The sequence below is a fragment of the Sprattus sprattus genome (assembly GCF_963457725.1).
Source record: "Sprattus sprattus genome assembly, chromosome: 3".
Classification (NCBI taxonomy): domain Eukaryota; kingdom Metazoa; phylum Chordata; class Actinopteri; order Clupeiformes; family Clupeidae; genus Sprattus; species Sprattus sprattus.
Window position 1 is genome coordinate 42,606,420 of NC_137922.1, and position 19,423 is coordinate 42,625,842.

Genomic DNA, 19,423 nt, shown 5'->3' on the forward strand with positions numbered 1-19,423 from the left:
CAATTGTCATTTAGTCTAATCTTACCATTTTTAGTTGTGAATCAGTAGGTCAGTATCAGTGTAACTGCAGACAAGGAAATACCTGCTGTACATTATAACAGATTACTATAGTAATCACTATAGTAATCCTAGTAATCCTAAAGAACCAGTTACATAAAAAGAAAGAGTTAGTCTAAACTGATCTATTTGTTTGGCTTCTCTTGTCAACAACAAAAATTACTTTGCCAGCATTTTTACTCTCTTTTGATGAGAGGGCCATGGCAAAAACTAAATACCAGAGAAGAAAATATCTAGCTCATGTAGTGGCATGCCCCAAAACAAGAAACCGTTCAGAGATTGGATAAATATTATTGATCCACAAGCCTTATGATTAACTTATTGCATTTTGTGCCCTCTTTGACGATTAGGACATTCATTAGACAGGGTCAGATATGTGGCAGCATGGAGTCATTTAAATTAGTAAATCTAATCATACATTTAGGATATCACTAATATCACCCGTACAAAATACTCAGCCTGAGCAGGTATCAGTACAGTAGCGTTTACTTTTTTAAAGTCCAGTGACCCTGATGTAGGGTGAGATGGAAGCTGAGGGAGGAGGTTCAAAGTGTATTCAGAGACCAGGCGCCACTGTGTCCAGAGATCTGTGGGCTGGTTCGGTGCGAAGCTGTGGTCTCTACCTAAGCAGCCATGGGTCCTGCGCTGATGCTGTTCGTGCTGGGCCTGTCCTGCCTGTCTCAGCCTGCAAGAGGGGTGAGTTAAAATGCAAAAGATTCACAGACGAAAATTCAAAGAATCTGCCTGAGATTATTTTCATCATAGTAATTAATCTTCAGAGTGCTTTTGGGCATTCTTTGTCTGTCTCTCTCTTTCACACACACACACACAGACACGCAATTTTGTTAACACATTCAATAATGTATTTGTGCAAAAAAGATTTAAATGAGAGGACACAAGGTGACTCAGTTTATATAATCTAGATGTATTCTGATGCATGTATTTTTACTGTTTACTGAACAGGGTATTCTGGACGTTCTGGATGAGCTCACGGCTGGTGTGACTTTGACCCTCAAATATTTGCATCTGCACAGCAAACCCTTGAACATACACTACCGTTCAAAAGTTTGGGGTCACCCAGACAATTTTATGTTTTCCATGAAAACTCACACTTGTATTTATCAAATGAGTTGCAAAATGAATAGAAAATATAGTCAAGACATTGACAAGGTTGGAAATAATGTTTTTTATTTGAAATATTAATTTTGTTCTTTAAACTTTGATTTCGTCAAAAAAGGCTCAATTTGAAGCAATTACAGCATTGGAGACCTTTGGCATTCTAGCTAATTTGTTGAGGTAATCTGTAGAAATTTCACCCAACGCTTCCTGAAGCACCTCCCACAAGTTGGATTGGCTTGATGGTAGGGATGAGAACCGATACGATTTTAACGATTCCGGTTCCTTATCGATTCCTGCTTATCGAACCGATTCCTTATCGATTCTCTTAACGATTCTTATAATTTGGTAAGGGGCGAAAAAAGAGCACAAACGGGTTTTTTACATTAATGTTCTTTTATATACATTTCTAGAATGTTTACATACACATTTAAATAAAACTTACATAACTTAAATAAAATGTGTTCTGTTTAATATAAACGTTCATACAAATAACAATGCTCCTTCCTTACAGAAGACGTACTAACTGCAGCCTGTAACGATGACAGACTAGCAGCCTCTGAGACCGTCTGATTTAGAACGTCATCATCAGCTTAATTGGATGGAAATGGAGATTATTTATAGAGCGAACGCTGGTTTGCACAAAGAAAAAAATGGCACTAACAAAATCGCTGAATTTTCTGATCTGACATACAGCCCTTGTTATTGAGGTAAAGGACCGTATATTTTCTTGTAGGTTGCTTGGTTGTATTGCTAATAGCAAACTATTATGCTAAACGCTTCTAATAGCAATGTAGAGTCCACTACAAACACAATAACGTACTGAAACATAATTACTTGTATCATGTGCAAACTAGGCACTCAGTATATTTAACACTTAGCTATTGCTGCCACTGAATTGGCTACGAGAAACGTATCCATATCGAACTGTCAAACTGAGGGAGCTGCACGCATTGCTTGCTTATTAACGGAGTCTTTTGTACAGCCTAAGAGTGCGTCCATACTAGCCCGGGTAAATGTAGAAACGCATAAATATGTCTGCGTTTGCATTGACCGTCCACACTAATACGGCGTATTCGGAGACTGAAAACGGAGGTTTTCGAATACGCTCCCCTGGCCGGAGACATCTGAAAACGCCGCGTTCGAGTAGTAGTGGGGACGGGGTACACGGAGCTTTTCAGATACGATGACGTTCGGTCGCTATGGCACTAGGGGAAGCTTGCGCTCGAGAAGCTATAACGTCAAGACTCAAGATGAACATGAACATGGAAGACAAACGGAATGTGCTGCTCGGTCTCTATAATATATTTATAAGTTTAGTTAGTGTACTCCAGGTACAAGTAGTACTTTTGAACAGGTACGCGTTACTCCTACGCAGAAGGCGAGCGCTGTACTCGGTCTGCCTCAATGAAGAGAGGAAGAAAAGACGGTCTACCCCTTACATGGAGCGGCGTTTCTGGGTAAGACCTGGCCGAACAGCTAGCTGGTGGGACAACTTCGAGAGCCAGATCGTATTGCCCGAGGAGTGGAGGGAGAACTTCAGGATGTCGAGAGGGAGCCTGATACGATTAAGTATTATCTTACGCCCTCATATAGAAGGACTTTCAACTCGACGACGTGATGAAGAAGGTGGCCTGTACCCTGTACTATCTGAGCGATGAAGGCAGGCTACGTAAAACGGCGAACTCTTTTGGCTTGGCCCGTCAAACGGTCTCAAAAATTGTAAGAGAGGTATGTACAGCGATTAACAACCACCTGTGCCCCCAGTACATCACCCTGCCGCTCACCGAGCCTGCAGTGGCTGACCTTACAAGTCAATTCTACATGAACTACGGGATACCACAGTGCATAGGAGCAGTGGACGGCACACACATTGATATTAAACAACCTAGGTCAAATTCGTCTGATTTTATAAATAGGAAAAATAGGTACTCACTCAATGTACAAGCTGTATGTGATTATAAATTCCAATTCATCGATGTGGTGGTGAAGTGGCCCGGCAGTGTCCACGACGCTCGTGTGTTTGCGAACTCCAACATAAACAGGCACCTGAGGGATGGCACCATCCCCCCGTGTCCAAAGGCTGTGGTGGAGGGAGAAACCCCAGTCCCGGTGTTTTTGTTGGGCGATCCAGCCTACCCTCTCATGCCATACCTGATGAAAGAGTATGCAAGCGGGGGACTGACACCCCAGGAGCAGTACTTCGGACTGTCAATTTGTAAGGCTAGGATGGTTATCGAGTGCGCCTTTGGACGCTTGAAGGCGCGCTTTGGTGCACTACGGAGACCTATGGATCTAAATTTGGATCATTTGCCTGTGGTCATCATGGCTTGTTTTGTCCTGCACAACTTTTGCGAACTGCAAAAAGAATCAGTTGCTCAACTGTCCATTGACGCTGCTGTTCGCTACGAGCGAGAGTTTCAGCCTCCAACCCAACGCAGGCCCACTGAGTGCAACGAGGCAGAGGGCAAAAGAATCAGAAATGTATTAACAAAATACCTTGATCCATAAAAATGCAGTGCTTGTTTCTTTTTCCAATTGTTGTTCCAAATAAATCACTTTGTCGTTCTAACTGACTTAATGGGCTTGTCTAAATGTGTAAAAAAAAAAATGATGTTTAATAGCCTGAACAGTTAAGCTTCTGGCCATTACTGCTTAGGTCACTATTAACCAAAACTGATAAGTAAAACTGATATGCACCGTATTTTGTTGCTGTAGTGGTTGGGGAATGTTATCTCTGTGCAGTTCAGCAATATCCCTTGGCAGCATAAGTAGCTACGTGTTGTCAAAGTTGAATCTCACGGAGTCTCTGCATTGAAACTTTTCGTCGAATCGCTTGAATTTAGCCATATCCGTAATGATGTGCGAAGTCGCCCTTTAATCCTTGCAATCGTACACGTTCTGTGCATTGTGTTTCCCACAGCTCACAATACTTTTTCATCTCCGTCGAAAACGGCTGCTGCTCGATCTGTCCTTTTCCTCCTGCTAGCCATCTTTTCCTATGCTAACATTTCAGAACAATTCTGGGCCCGCAACCTGTTGTCAGAGTGGCATTGCACAAAGACTTGTGAATACCCAGTTACTGGTATAAACTATAGAGGGGAAAACTAAACGGAGAACAAAACTACGCTAAAGACACATGCTGGTAAGTGGGAACTTCATCCTAACGGAAACCACACATAACGTATTTCTGAGCAAAACATCATAACTGGATGAGTCACATGTTCACAATGTCCCTTACCATTGGCTGTCACTTACCCTGTGCAGCGGTTGCTAAGCACTTTGTTGAGTATCTTGGTTGTGTAGTGTAGGTGCCTGTAATGCTCACGTAATGCTTCTAAACGTTTTCAGTAAAAAACACACATAAAGGTTACACCTCCGCCCGCTGATTATTTTATAATAATATAGCAGACGTTCGCCCGTTGAAACAGTAAATGTAAGAAATGTGGACATAGAGACAATGGGATTTGATCAAATGTATTCAATGTAACACATAACAAGAACTGATTTGAGACAGACAGACAGATATGAAAACATAACAACAACTGATTTGAGACAGATATGAAAACACAACAACAACTGATTTAAGACAGACGGACATAATCACTCCTCATAATAATGGGGGAAAGGGTTCTGGTGTGCTGACGTGGAGGGGCTGGGAGATGGGTTTGTTGGCATTGGAGGGGGGATTGCAGGGGGCATTGCAGGGGTGTGCCCATAGTGATGGCTGGGGTACTGGGGATATTGAGGCTGAAACATTGACTGACGCATCATTGCGAAGCCGTCCACAATTGCGTCTGTCAGCCTCTCTACAGTCCCAGTCAAACGAGTCATGTTGGCTGAAAAATTACTCTCCGTCTCCTCCATTCGCTGGAGCAGCTGCCTTTTGATCGCTATCTCCTCCTGCGCGATCTGGGCCTCTTGCTCATCGGCTGGAGCTCTTCTCTTCAGCCTCTCATACCTATGGGCTGAGAGATAGGTCGTCAGCCTATTTCTCCGGCCCTGTGACTCCCCATCCAGAGGGTCCTCTTGGGTCTCAGGAGGAGAAGAAGGGCCATTCTCCTATACAACAGCAGTCATAGGTTAATCGTTAGGCCAATTAGATCGTAAGATTTGTTACAAAAACATCAGTCTTGCGGCACATACAGCACACAAATGTATGCTCGCGAGAAAAAGAGCGGGAGCCGCAGCACATAGACGCTCAACGAATGTAACGTCAACTGGTTTTTAACGGGTTCTTGTTAACTTAACATATATAGAATAGTATGCCCTCAATTGTATAACATGTATATAACCCTGTGTATTCATCAATAAATTGTATTTGGCTCGCGTTATGGATGAAGTTTATTCCTCGTGTATATTACCATCTAGGTTATATCAGTAACTTGGTGTGTACAAGTCTCTGTGCGATTAAACTCTGACAGTTAAACATCAGTTTATAAACAGCTCATCTTTTAATTAGGTAAACGTCGTTTAAATGATAATCAATAGTTTAACTTACCATGGGATCCACGATGTCACCTGTCTCAATACCAGAGCCAAGAGCTGTAGTCGCTGGAGACCCTCCCCAAATCTTCTCACACAGGTCAAAATAAAGGAGAACGACTCGCCCATGGCCACTTTTTCTCCCGGAGTCCACCGCATGCCGGTACTTGACCCTAACTGCCTTCATTTTAGTGGTTAATGTGGCTTTTGATAGTTCTTCCAGTGTGTGAGGGAAGCCCTTTTGGTTCCCAGCTCTAGCTGCAGGATACTCCGACGAAAAAAGTTTTAATATGTCACCATACTTTGTGACACAACTCTCCCAGTCTACGTTCTCCATAGTTTTCTGGGCTTTATAATGTAAAGTTAATCGGAGAAGACATTCTACCTCTTCGTCCGTCCATGAGAAAAACGTTGCCTTTGATGCTGCCATTGTACTGCTTACTCCGATGATGAATGAATGAACTACCAATATGTTTTTCTTTACCTCAGAAGTGTCAGTATCAGCTGAGCGCGCATGTAAACAGAGCAGCGTGGCGGGAGGGAGTGGCAGGATTGTCGTAACCATGACAACGATTGTCATGTACCCGTGTACACCCGTACTAATGTGGACGGCAAACATTTTGGAAAACGATATGAAAACGCTAGTATGGACGGAGATCGTTTTCATTGCGAATACGCGTATTTGTATTTACCCGGGCTAGTGTGGACGAACCCTAAACCCTACCCTAGGACCAACAGAGGGGAGGCAAGCACTGCCCCTGCCTCTAGCCAACGGTTGATAGAAGATTATACTGTTAAGCTAGCCTAGTTATGTAAGTTATAATATATGACAATGTCCAACATCGCCCATTCTGTTAAGCAATTCAATGCTAAGTTTAGTTATGGTTAACACGAAAACGCTGATAACACTGATAAACACTGATAAACGCTGATAACACACGAGTAACACCGTTATGACTTATGATAAAACATTTTGAGGAGTTTACCTTGGCAAGTAAGGGATGAAGCGCCGACGTTAGTTGAGCTGCTGCTGGCATCGAAAACATGACATTCTTGTAATTTTATACCATGTGTGCTCAAGTGCTTATTCATGGTAGATGTACTTCCTCCCTTTGAGGAAATACATTTTTTACAGAGGTTACAAGTGACCGTGTTCGCATCCGTTCGGGTGAAATAAAGCCACACTTTAGATCGCTTCTGTCGAGTTGCCATTTCTGCTGCGTTCTGACTTTATAAGAGTTCGCGCATGCGCAAACGGCACAGAGACCCGTTAACAGACCCGGTTATGAATTTGGCTAACGATTCCAAAGATTCGGCTCATTGGGAACCGGTTCTAAACAAGACCCGGTTCTCAGTTCCCATCCCTACTTGATGGGCACTTGTTGTGTACCATACGGCCAAGCTGCTCCCACAATAGCTCAATGGTGTAGAAATACGGTGACTTCGCTAGCCACTCCATAACAGACAGCATACGAGCTGCCTTCTTCTTCCCTATATAGTTCTTGCATAATTTGGAGTTGCGCTTAGGGTCATTGTCCTGTTGTAGGAGGAAATTGGCTCCAATCAAGCGCTGTCCACAGGGTATGGCATGGCGTTGCAAAATGGAGTGATAGCCTTCCCTATTTAAAATCCCTTTAACCTTGTACAAATCTCCCACTTTAACAGCACCAAAGCAGCCCCAGACCATCATATTACATCCACCATGCTTGACAGATGGCATCAGGCACTCTTCCAGCATCTTTTCCCCCGTTTCTGCGTCTCACAAATGTTCTTCTGTATGATCCAAAAACCTCAAACTTTAAATTCGTCCACAACACTTTTTTTCCAATCTTCGTCTGTCCAATGTCTGTGTTTTTTTGCCCATATCAATCTTTTCTTTTTATTGGCTAGTCTCAGATATAGCTTTTTCTTTGCCACTCTGCCAATAAGGCCAGCATCCCAGTCGCCTCTCCACTGTAGAAGGTGACACTGGCGTTTTGCGGGTACCATTTAAAAAGCTGCCAGTTGAGGAGTCTTTTTCTTAAACTAGACACTCTAATATACTTGTCTTCTTGCTGAGTTATGCACCGGGGCCTCCCACTTGTCTTTCTACTCTGGTTAGAGCCCGTTTCTGCTGTTCTCTGAAGAGAGTAGTGTACATCGTTGTAGGAAAAGTTCAGTTTTTTTTGCAATTTCACACATGGAATAGCCTTAATTTCTAAGAACAAGAATAGACTGGCGAGTTTCACATGAAAGTTACCTTTTTCGAGCCATTTTGAGAGTATAACCGAACCCACGAATGTGATGCTCCAGATACTCAACTAGCTCAAATGAAGGCCAGTTTTATAGCTTCTCTCACCAGCAAAACAGTTTTCAGCTGTGCTAACATAATTGCTCAAGGGTTTTCAAGGGTTTTCTAGTCATCCATGAGTCTTCTAAGGCGATTAGCAAACACAATGTACCATTAGAACACCGGAGTGATAGTTGCTGGAAATGGGCCTCTATACACCTATGTAAATACTTAATTAAAAACCAGATATTTCCACCTAGAATAGTCATTTGCCACAATCACATTGTTTAGAGTGTAATCCTGACTAATTTAATGTCATCTTCTTTGAAAAAAACAGTGCTTTTCTTTGAAAAATAAGGACATTTCTAAGTGACCCCAAACTTTTGAACGGTAGTGTAACTCTTGAATTGTTAAACATTATCTAGCTGTTTATTTACATAATGATCATTTACTGTGTTTTTCTCTGACAGCTGCGTACGAATATAGCATTTATGACTACACCGAAGAGCCCTCAGTGAATTATGACTATGACTTAAGCTGGCTGACTGACCTGATTGAGCAGACAGGTAAAACCACTCTTCTGCAGATAACTGATGTGTTTAATAGTATCATGTTTGAACATAATAGGAGGGCTAAATGCTACAGCTAATTTGCAATATAAATGATGCTTCCCTGCCATGTGTATTTAATGTGCGTCTGTTCTTCTCTGTCAGATGAGTGTGACCCTAATCCGTGCCTCAATAATGGCGTTTGTGACAATTTGGCGGGTGGTGGATACCAGTGCTCCTGTCAAAGACCATATAGTGGCAAACACTGCCAAACATGTAAGATCCTCCAATGACCAAGCATCTTACACTAACTAATATTGCAATGGATGGATAAAATATGTTAATTTTCATTTTCATGTTGTTTTCACAATTGCCTATATAATTAGATCATACTGAAGCCATTTGTCTTCAGCAATATCTTATCTAATATTTATCAGCAACCATGTTATTTTTAACATCTATATCCTTTCGAGATATCTACTTCAGAAGGGATTTTGTTCATCTCCAAACTGTATTGGCACCACACTAAACATGCTAATGCTAATATTCACATTGTTGTTTCACGCAGACGTCGATCCCTGTAAGGACGTCAAGTGTGGTCGTGGAGAGTGTGTCCTCACACAAACGGCTCCTTTTTATGAGTGCAAATGCAAAGCCCCGTATAGAGGACCGGGGTGCAGGAAAGGTAGGCATGCTAGATGTAGTGATCTCAGTCGTATTGAGCAATATCCCGTGGCAGTGTAGAGGATCCTGCAATTCTGAGGTATTGGTTCAGATTCTTGATGTCCCGAGCGTCATCTGGTGTCAAAAATCATTACCTTTGTGAAGATTGCTGTGTCCATTGTGGTTTTACTAGCTAGTGTGGTCACGGAGAGTGTGTCCTCACACAGAAGGCTCCTTTTAATGAGTGCAAATGCAAAGCCCCGTATAGAGGACCGAGGTGCAGAAAAAGGTAGGCATGCTAAATGTAGTGATCTCAGTGCAAATTGAGCAATGTCCTGTGGTTCATAGGTATTTACTTGATGTCCTGAGTGTCATCTGGTGTCCAAAATCATTACCTTTGTGAAGATTGCTGTGTCCATTGTGGTTTTACTAGCTTTGCATATTTTTGCACAGCCGATTTCAGCAGTTTCAGCTGTGCTTTTATCACTAAGATAATGTAAGGTCAAAGTTGATCAAGTAGAGAACAACACAATTGTGACACTAGGCCACATATTTAATATTTTAGGATACACTGTAAAAATATTACCTGGTTTCAAAATGCAAAGAATTAACAGGTATAATGTGGTGATCCTAAAGTAATGTTCCTACCCTAATGTGTACCTGTGGCCTTATATTTATATGTATTTATTTTATATTTATGACTGTTATTGTTTTCTGACCGGGGATCTGTGTTCCGCAAAGCAGCTGACGGGCCTGTCAGCTGACGGGATGAGGTTCGAGAGGTTTTAAATACAAGGAAGTGAATTGCCGGGGATTGGCGCGTAATGAATGAATGGAGGGAGTCTGAGAGGGACCTCTAACAAACGCCAGTCCAACTAAGAAAGCTTAATAGTGGGAAAGCTTTAAGAACCACTGAGACAAAGTCGACAACTCTTGCCGACTCGTTGGATACGTCGGTAAGAGCGATTTATACTTTTGCTGGAGGTTTTTGTTACGACCTGGGTCATCTTTTTTTCTTTGCATTTTTTTTTTTCCGGATTACCTATTTTTTCCCCGGAACGTAAGAGACAGTTTGCTTGCGGAGTTTTGTTCGGGGACATCGGGGATTTCGTTTGGATATTCTTTTTGTTTGCTTTGAACTAGAGGGAGAACGCGCGAGTGTGCGCAAGGGGCGCGCAAATGGAGGCCGTTTATTAACGCGGTTATCGGATCACATCGGTGGAAAAGACTTTTGGGGTATCTGGACTGTGGGTTTATTTGAGGGTTGTTTGGTGAATGTATATGGAAATATGAACAGTTTGAAAATATATGAGTTAATATAATTTCCTGAGCTATATCCTCGTTATTTGTAGTAGGCTAGGCCTATTGTTAAAGGGATAGTTCGGTTTTTAAGACATGAAGTTGTATGGCATCTACATCACCAGTGTAATGCAATCCACGCTGACTTACCTCCGACAGCGTCCTGTGAGCAGAGTTCTCGTCCAGTTTTGGTCAAACCGAAAGTAGTCCGGCAGGTTTCTAGACCCAGGAAAATAAAACGTTTCTCTTCCCAAAACATTATGTGTTCAAAAGAGTGATATATTTGCATCCCAAAACCGTTGTAGTGGAAAAAGTCACACCTCGTTATCACTTGGCCCTATTTTCAATACGCTCGATAATGCAATCTCACAGCTAGAATCTACCTCTTTGATTCGCGAAAGTTGATTCGCGAAAGTTTGATTCACCAAAGTTGCCTGAGAGAAACGTCCATCACAGGAAAACGATGCTTTATGTCAATTTTTGGTGAATCAAACTTTCGCAAATCAACTTTCAAATATATCACTCTTTTGAACACATAATGTTTTTTGTATGTTGGTCTTAAGAGGCCACATCAACCATTCCACTACCACTAATTTCATGTATAGCGCCACCTAGTTACAAATGAAAAAGCAAAAATGGAGTGTTGTAAAAAATGTTAATTGACCGATCGCGAAACTCCTCCCTAGAACGGCACTTGTCCAATCATACCTTAGCAACCGCTGCTAAGAGAAGAAGGTCCGACAACTTTGAGGTCTGAGCAGCATGGTTAAACAGTGTGCCTACGGGACTTGTAGCTATGACATGAGGTACCCTAAGAGATTAGAGGGAAACGTCGTTTTTTTCCCGTTCCCCAAAGCCCAAAACACAGGCGCAAAGGTGCCAGCTGTGGATTAAACAGTGTGGTCACCCCACACCCAACTCAATATATCGCAAAATGCACATATGTCTGCTCCAAAGTAAATTAACTGCTTGCTGCCAGCTAGCTATCGCTAGGTATGATGGCTAACTATCTAGTTGAGAAAAATTCCCCAAACAGTTATGGTTCATGAATACTTGTATTATTACCACTAAAATAACATAACTAGTCTCTCCAACTAAAGTGTTCATGTTAAAAAATGAATATGTTAATGTATGTGACCGTCTAAATGTCAAATGTTACTGTCTGTATGAATGCAATTGATAGCAAACGCCAGCATTGAACAAAACTTTTAACGAACACTTTGTAGTTTGTATTTATGCTTGATACAACATTGAACAGAACTTTTAACGAACACTTTGTATGTATGCTGCTGGCGTTCGCAATCGCCAGCTTTGATAACTCAGCCAGGGTTCACGCTAGACTTTTTCTTGGCCGGACAAATGTCCGACGCTATTCCAGAATATCGGCCATTTGGAATGTCTACCGGACATTATTCACTAATAGCCTAATTAAATAACCACCAAAACTCCAAATGAGAAACGACACAAATTTTTTAAAAATCAGGAGCTTCCAAACACTCAAGTAATTCTGTCAATCTGCAAAACTGATTACTTGGGATGTCACGTTTAGCCATGTGATACACCACTTTCATTTGTGCCACGAGTAGTGGCGTTATCGCAGTGCACTCTCATTGCACTTTGCTGCGGTGTTAGGGACATAGCGGCTCTGTGGTCAGACGACTCGCTGTGGTCAACTAAGGCAGATCTTTTTAAATTCATGGAGCCTTTCGTAAAGCCATTTAACTTGCCTGCTCTCTCACAAATGCTACAGAACATTGTGTCTCGACCATCCACCTTTTCCGACCTTAGCCAACGGAATTGCTCGAGCCATTCACCTTTAAAACTCCTTTTAAGTTTTTTGGCAGGCGCATTTCCTAAATCCGTCGGGGCCTCGGATGATGTACTTGGAGTCGAATCATTTCTTGACGAATCATTAGGCCTATCAAGGCTATTAGTTGTCTTTTTGAAGAACTGACCGAGAGACGTCTGCTTAGCCTTTTAAAAATTTTGTTATTGTTTATTTTAGTGAACAGTTTTTAGCGGGGAAACCAGCCTGCGTGTGTTGCGGAACCATGTTCCGAATGCAATCCAAATCTGCTTTAGAACTTTTTTTTTGTGACATAGCAGGCTGATTATATTCAGGTTTATGTTACAGTTGTTTTGTTGTTTTCATATGTTACTGATTAAATCATAGCCTACATACATATTTTCTATCGGACATTTGGGCCGTTTACATCTTATTATACCGGCCATTCATGCGTTCAATCGGCCAATGTCCGGCCATAGCCGGCTAACGTGAACACTGAACTCAGCGTGCACATTTACAAAATGTTTTACTGATGGTAACATCAACATTGCATTGATGGATAGTCACCATCCTAGCTAGCTGCCTCCAGAGTCTCTCGCATAAATAATAAGAATATTCTTTGGAGGTTATTAGCTAGCTTGAAATATTGTATACAGATCTTACCCAGTGGTGAAATAACATGACTAGTCTACAAGGTTGTGCTGGTTGCATTTCAATGAAGAGGTCGTAGGGTTTCTATTTATTTTTATTTTTTATTGAGACCTGTATGCCTTTGCTTCAATTATTGTTGTGTCCACTTCGTTGTTGATCTTAATATTTTGGATATATCCTTCCACTGCATATTGCAGTCCCTTTTGGCTTGATCTGGAGGATACCGCGGAGGTATTACTCCAAAAACCATCACTCATACTGACAGTTATAGCGCTCGCACCCGTACTTGACATGGCTTTTAGGTGGACATTTCCGTGAATTGTGTCGGACGTAGCAACAATAACTAGGGGGCGGAGCCCTGGCGATCGGTCAATTGTAAGTTGACAAGGTCAGAACTGCACGAAATCGGAGGTGTGGGATCATTATGACACCTTCTGACTGCATTTTAAGTTTCGTGGAATTCCATTCACGGGGGGGCATGCAATAAATTGATTTATATGGTTATACACCAACTGGCCTGTAGGTGGTGCGACACAGTTTTCTTCGAATATCCCGAGAACCGCAGGGTCTTGGAGGCCCAATTGTTCTTGTATGTTTGTGTTAAGGGGCCATGTCAACCCATACCATAACCAGTCATTACATGTATAGCGCCACCTAGTTAAAAATTTTAAAGCAAAAATTAGGTGTTTTAATCGCATATAAGTGCTGGAAAAATTACCAAATTTGCCAGGGACATTAAGCCTGTAACCGTCCATCTTCGGTAGAGTTTTTGTCCAAGGATGGAGCAAAATGGCTCTGTAGCGCCCCCTAGAACATTGCAAAAAACCCTGCACATTGGGGTTATTTTGGCGTAGCTTGACGGAATTTGGTACGCGTCTTCATCATGCTTAGACGCACAAAAAACTCTCTTGACGCCATGGTGGCAGATCCACTGAAAATCGGCCATTTTGAGTGGAAGATGCAATTTGACGGCGTTTGCACACCTCGCATCTGATCGAACTCCTCCGACAGATTTAATGGTAACGCCTTGAAATGTGGTCAGGTTACTCTTTAGCCATGGGCGACTTTAAGTTATAGAAGATTTTCTCATTAGTCGGAAGGTGTGGGCGTGGTAGACCCTCAAACTTTTCCAACTTGCCAGTGCTTGCCACAAAACACAAAGTCTCTTATAACTCTTGCGTACATTGTTTGATCCAGAGAAAATGTCTTAGGGTGGACGCTGGATCCCGCCCGAACGCGTACATATGCCTGACTGATATCACGTATAGCGCCACCTGTTGGTGGTTGGAAACTTCTCTTTGTTTCCACACCTCTTTATGTGACCTGTTTTAACAAACTACACTGCAAAAGAAAAATATACCAAAACAATCCACAAAAAAGTAGTACACAAAACATTACCTAACCAAATCATCAAAATCTATCACAAATAATTCCTTTAATACATAAAAATGAAACACAAACCAATTTACACACACAAAACACAAAAGAACACAGAAACACACTGACAACCATGACTCATTCTGTGCCAAAACCTACTGAACAGGGCCTCGTTTCCCGATAACGACGCATCTTAACGTTCTACGTGGATTTTCGCGACATAGTACACTAAGTAACACTTTCTATTTACGTGCGTTTCCCAACCATCAACTTAAAGTCAGGTGCACGAGCGCAACGTGCACGAGTTCTTAAGTATCTCTTAGGAGCTGTTTACGTCACGTTAACCTGTTTACGTTAATTGCTGTGAAATTAGCTAGCCAATGCGTGCATCGAATGTGCACTGTGCACTGAATTCGGGGGCGGGGATAGTAACGCCATCTCCAGTCATCATTAATTCAAAGTTTTTAAAATTCCAAACCAAGACGTTGACAATGGAACTATTTTTTGTTGCGGAGAAACAATGGCGAAATAAACCATTTTTAATCAATAACTTCGTGTTGAAATGTTAATTTGGTGACGGTAGAATTGTTTTATAAAAGCAATATACCACTCGTGGGAGTGCGGCCGAGTGGCGTAGGCAACAACATGGGATTATCACTTACCTACCCCACTCCCACTCGTGCTATATTGCTTAATTATTTCTATTTTGATGGGAATAGGCAGGTGAAACAATGACATTCTCATGATGTGCTATACACAGAAACATCCTTTGGATTTCTTCTATAATAGGGCGAACAACGCCCCTGGTGGATTGCATCGCTAAGTGTGAAGTTACTACTGGTCCTGACCACACGTAGAATTCTTCTCAACGAAAGATACACTTAAGCTAAGTGCCGCGTCGGGAAACCCGTCTGCAACGTAGGATTCCTCTTACGAACGATTTCAAGTGCTTTTTAGGCTAAGTGCGCGTTCGGGAAACGAGGCCCAGTTCTGAACAATACTGAACTTGACATAAAGCTTTGCGTTACGTCAAGTTTAAGTGCAGTTTCAGAGGGCTGTGTCTTGATCTTCTTCCAGCTGCAGCCTGCAGACCTGACCCATGCCTGAACGGAGGAACCTGCAAGAAGGGACGAACCAGAAACAAGTTTGAGTGCGTCTGTCCCACTGGCTACAGTGGAAAGTTCTGCCAAGTCGGTAAAGTCATAATCTGTTCTACAGAATATTCCTTGGCAAGGGAAATTAGCAGTACAAAATACTTATTTAGCACTATCCAACTTGTACTTGCCTAACAGGGACTAACACTAAATGTAATGGATTGGTAATTACCAAACAGATCAATGCTCAAACACCACAAACTCATATACTATCATCTCTACATCACTTTAAACAACAAATCCATAAATGGTTTGCCCAAGAATTTCAGTCAATTAGGGGGTAAAAGACTAAAGGACTGTCACACCATCTTGAAATGTGTCCAGGGCCCGACGACTGTTTCGTTGGGGACGGAGAGTCGTACCGAGGCTTTGTGAGTGAGACTTCGGACAAAGACGAGTGTCTGCCCTGGAACTCTCACCTCATCCCCGGTTCTGGTGGCGATTTTAGTGACAGTGTTGATGGACTGGGACCTCACAGCTACTGCAGGTCTGCAGCCAGATTATGTGTGCGTGTGTGTGTTTGTGTCTAAGTGACTGTGCGTGTGTGTGTGTGTGTGTGTGTGTGTGTGCTCGTGTGCTTGTGTGTACTATGTGGTGTATGTGCAAAACGTACGTGTGTGTGTGTGTGTGTGTGTGTGTGTGTAGGTTTAAAAGGGACAGGTGTATGAATATGTGCACCTCTTCTCATGCAGAAATCCTGATGGAGAGAACGCTCCTTGGTGCTTCATCAAAGTGAAGAACAAGCTTCGCTGGGAGTACTGCGATGTCAAAGAGTGCACAGGTACAAACGCGCACGCAAACGCACACGCACATCACACGCACATACACACACATTTACACACACACACACACACACTGTGTAAATACATGACAAGCACATCTTCTATTGATTGAGTAAAGGATTGTTGATTGACAGAAGTATCTTCTAGAGAAATCAATGAGCTGTGCAATGATCAAACCTTTGTAACAGCTTTGTTTATACTCCTTATCAGTAACTGAGTCAGCATGAGAAGCCATCTCATTGATCTCAGTGATATGCAAGGTAGGATACTGTCTTTAGCTTTTTCTTAAAACATTTCAGAAGCTCTCTCTCATCTCTTCTTCTCCTCACTAAGTCCGTCCCACCATCCCAATCATCTATGAGGGCACCGACCCTCCAACCACCAAGGGTCCCCAGAGTCAGGAGTTTTCCCAATGTGGGAAGCCAGAGCCTGGCCGCATCACTGCCAGGATCTTTGGAGGGAAGAAGGCCATGCCAGCCGCCCACCCTTGGCAGGTTTCCCTGCAGGTCAGGCCCAGAGGCTCATCACAGGCCTTCAGGCACATCTGTGGAGGCATCCTGATCGAGTCCTGCTGGGTTCTCACTGCTGCGCACTGCATGTAAGTCAGCCTCCCACCAGCTCTCCCTCCCTCTCAATGGGCATGTTAATGCTTTGCTTGCTCAGCATGAAACTTCATGGCTGTGTATGTGTTTCCATGTGTATGTTTATTTAAACATTTCTAGCAATTAAAGATCCAGTCTGTGATTCTAATCCAATACTCTTTTCTCAATCATTTTAGCAAATTGCTCCTCACAGTACTCTAGCTGTCCATTCTGTGTGTACACTCAAAAAACACTGATGTTTGTACATCGTTCCGGCTCTGTGAATGTGAAAACTAAAAAAGTGGCTAAGGCCAGTCAACAAATCCTTCAGGACTTTAATTCTTTCAACAGAATCACAGACTCTACCTTTAAAAACATTCTTACTGTATGGACAGTGATATTGGGTAAAATGAGAAACATCAGTTTGGATCCTTCACCAGGTTTGAGATGAGGATAAGGGCATCTTTCTCATTCCTCTCATGTGTGTCGTTAGTAACCAGATGGAGATGCAGGTGGAGTTGGGGGGCGTCAGCCTGGACAAGAAAGAGGACTTTGAGCAGATCATCGCCGTGGAGAAGGCCATCATCCACGAGAAGTACACAGAGAGCCCCGATGCCCTCCATAACGACGTGGGTGAGTCATGCTGGAGAATGAGCATAAACGCAACCATGGTGAACAGACGTTACAGATACAATTCAACAGACATGAGTACCAGAGGAGTATACAGACATTAACCAAGTTCTCCAATCTCACAAGAATGCCTTGGAACATGAATATGTTCAGAAGAGATTTCCCTCATGATTTAAGTATAACAACTCTCTGCAAGGTCTGCGATGTCTCAATGTTTCTGGTTGAATTGCAGCTCTGCTGAAACTGAAGGGTCCAAAGGGCCAGTGCGCCAGAGAGACCAGGTTTGTAAAGACAGCCTGCCTGCCCACCGGCCCCCTCCCAGACTCCACCGAGTGCTCCATATCAGGATGGGGGAAGACCGAGACAGGCAAGCGAACACCCACTCACCAGAACAGCACACACTTAAACAATACAAACCTCAACTTGCCATCATCACATTTCATACCTTCCTGATACACCTGGACAGAAAATCAGCTTAAACTGCCCCTTTATCTATTGTAAATGTATTAATTAATTGCATACATTAATTATTGGCAGTGCATTCATTGAACATGACATATAATGCCCTCTCTCTTTTTATCTTGTGCTCTTGAACAGAGCATTCCAGCTCCCAGCTGCTGACAGCCAAGGTGCGTCTGATCTCCCAGCAGCGCTGCACAGCTCCTCATGTCTATGGCGCCAGGCTGGACGACAGCATGATCTGTGCCGGGAGCATGCAAGGAGGGACAGACTCATGCCAGGTATGTGTGTATGTGTGTGTGTGATTGAGGGGGGGAGAGAGAGACAGAGTTTGTCTTTATGTAGGCGTCTTAACTCGCGTTCCGAACATGACTGTAGTGAACTGGGATTGTTTTTCAGGGTCCTTTTAACGTGTGTTTTCATTTCCAGAATTTCCCAACTTGTAGGGCAAGGTTTTTTGTGTTTTTGGAGTGTTCCTTTTGATTGAGGGAAGGATTCTCAAAGTCTAAGTGGCCCTGTGGTTCTGTTGGCAGGGTGATTCTGGTGGTCCTCTGGTGTGCGAGAAGGATGGGACCCACTATGTGTATGGCGTAGTAAGCTGGGGGGACAGCTGTGGTGTCGAGAACAAGCCTGGAGTCTACGCCCGAGTCAACCACTTTATCGACTGGATCGCGGCTAAATTACTGACAGACTAGTGGCACAGATCAATGTGTGTGTCAGTGTGCACATGTAAGTGTGTGTGCGTGTATTTTTGCCTTCTGAAAGTTATAACCAAGCACTTTTGTCAAACACCGTTGCCTATTGGCTGAGTTTCTATATCATAAAGCTGAACCGGTCAGTCATCTAAGTAAAACTCACATACAGTATGTCTTCAAACACAAGGCTATCCATTTAAAGACTACCACAAGGGGGTACTAGACACTTTGCCAGTGCACAAGGCTGTTGTGTTTGAGACCACATTGATTTTCTTGCCTTAAACCTACTCTTTGTTAAAGAACACACTTACGTATTGTTGAGTCTCACTTATAAAGTACCTCCTTTCATTCCAAATAATAAAAAAAATGACATTCAGTTTGAGGAGCGACTGTCTTCATTTTTCTTAGCAGCTACTGTCACTTGTCGCAAATCTAGCTCTCAGCTTACACATGCATAGAAACACACAAATCAACTTCCTGTTAACCCTCTCAAAGCCAGCACACTCTAACACCCATCTTACATTCTGACATCATGAAGTTGCTCTGGATGGTCTGAACCTTCTTCCTCTTGACTTGGAGGACCTCCATGGCGTCCATGTTGGCGCCAGGCTGGAGGAACTCCTCCATGTTCTCCGCCTGGTTGGTGGACTCCTCCTCCTCCTCCTGCTGCTGCTCCATCATCATCTGGCGCTGGTACATCTGAGATGATACGTAGTAACATGAGAGTGGGGACAGACATGAAAAAGTAGATAAAATATCTTGCTAAGCTGGGACCGGCGCAGGCAGCTGCCCCGACCATACACAGGCTTGAACGCCCACGGGGACACGAATCCAACCCGCGGTCATTTCCCGATCCCACTCCCCACCACTT

The 19,423-nt window shown here is 43.0% G+C and overlaps 1 protein-coding gene across 1 annotated transcript; it reads left to right on the top strand.

The window, feature by feature from the left end:
• Nucleotides 1–690: 690 nt before the first annotated feature.
• LOC308362001 (hyaluronan-binding protein 2-like) lies at nucleotides 691–18,552 on the top strand (the record flags this gene model as incomplete). Its single annotated transcript, XM_080834492.1, has 13 exons — nucleotides 691–753; nucleotides 1,021–1,054; nucleotides 8,398–8,493; nucleotides 8,641–8,751; nucleotides 9,044–9,160; nucleotides 15,329–15,445; nucleotides 15,730–15,892; nucleotides 16,098–16,186; nucleotides 16,521–16,785; nucleotides 17,262–17,401; nucleotides 17,631–17,765; nucleotides 17,996–18,138; nucleotides 18,391–18,552. The coding sequence occupies 13 exons, from the start codon at nucleotides 691–693 to the stop codon at nucleotides 18,550–18,552; spliced, it is 1,635 nt and encodes a 544-aa protein (XP_080690618.1).
• Between the last annotated feature and the right edge of the window lie 871 nt (nucleotides 18,553–19,423).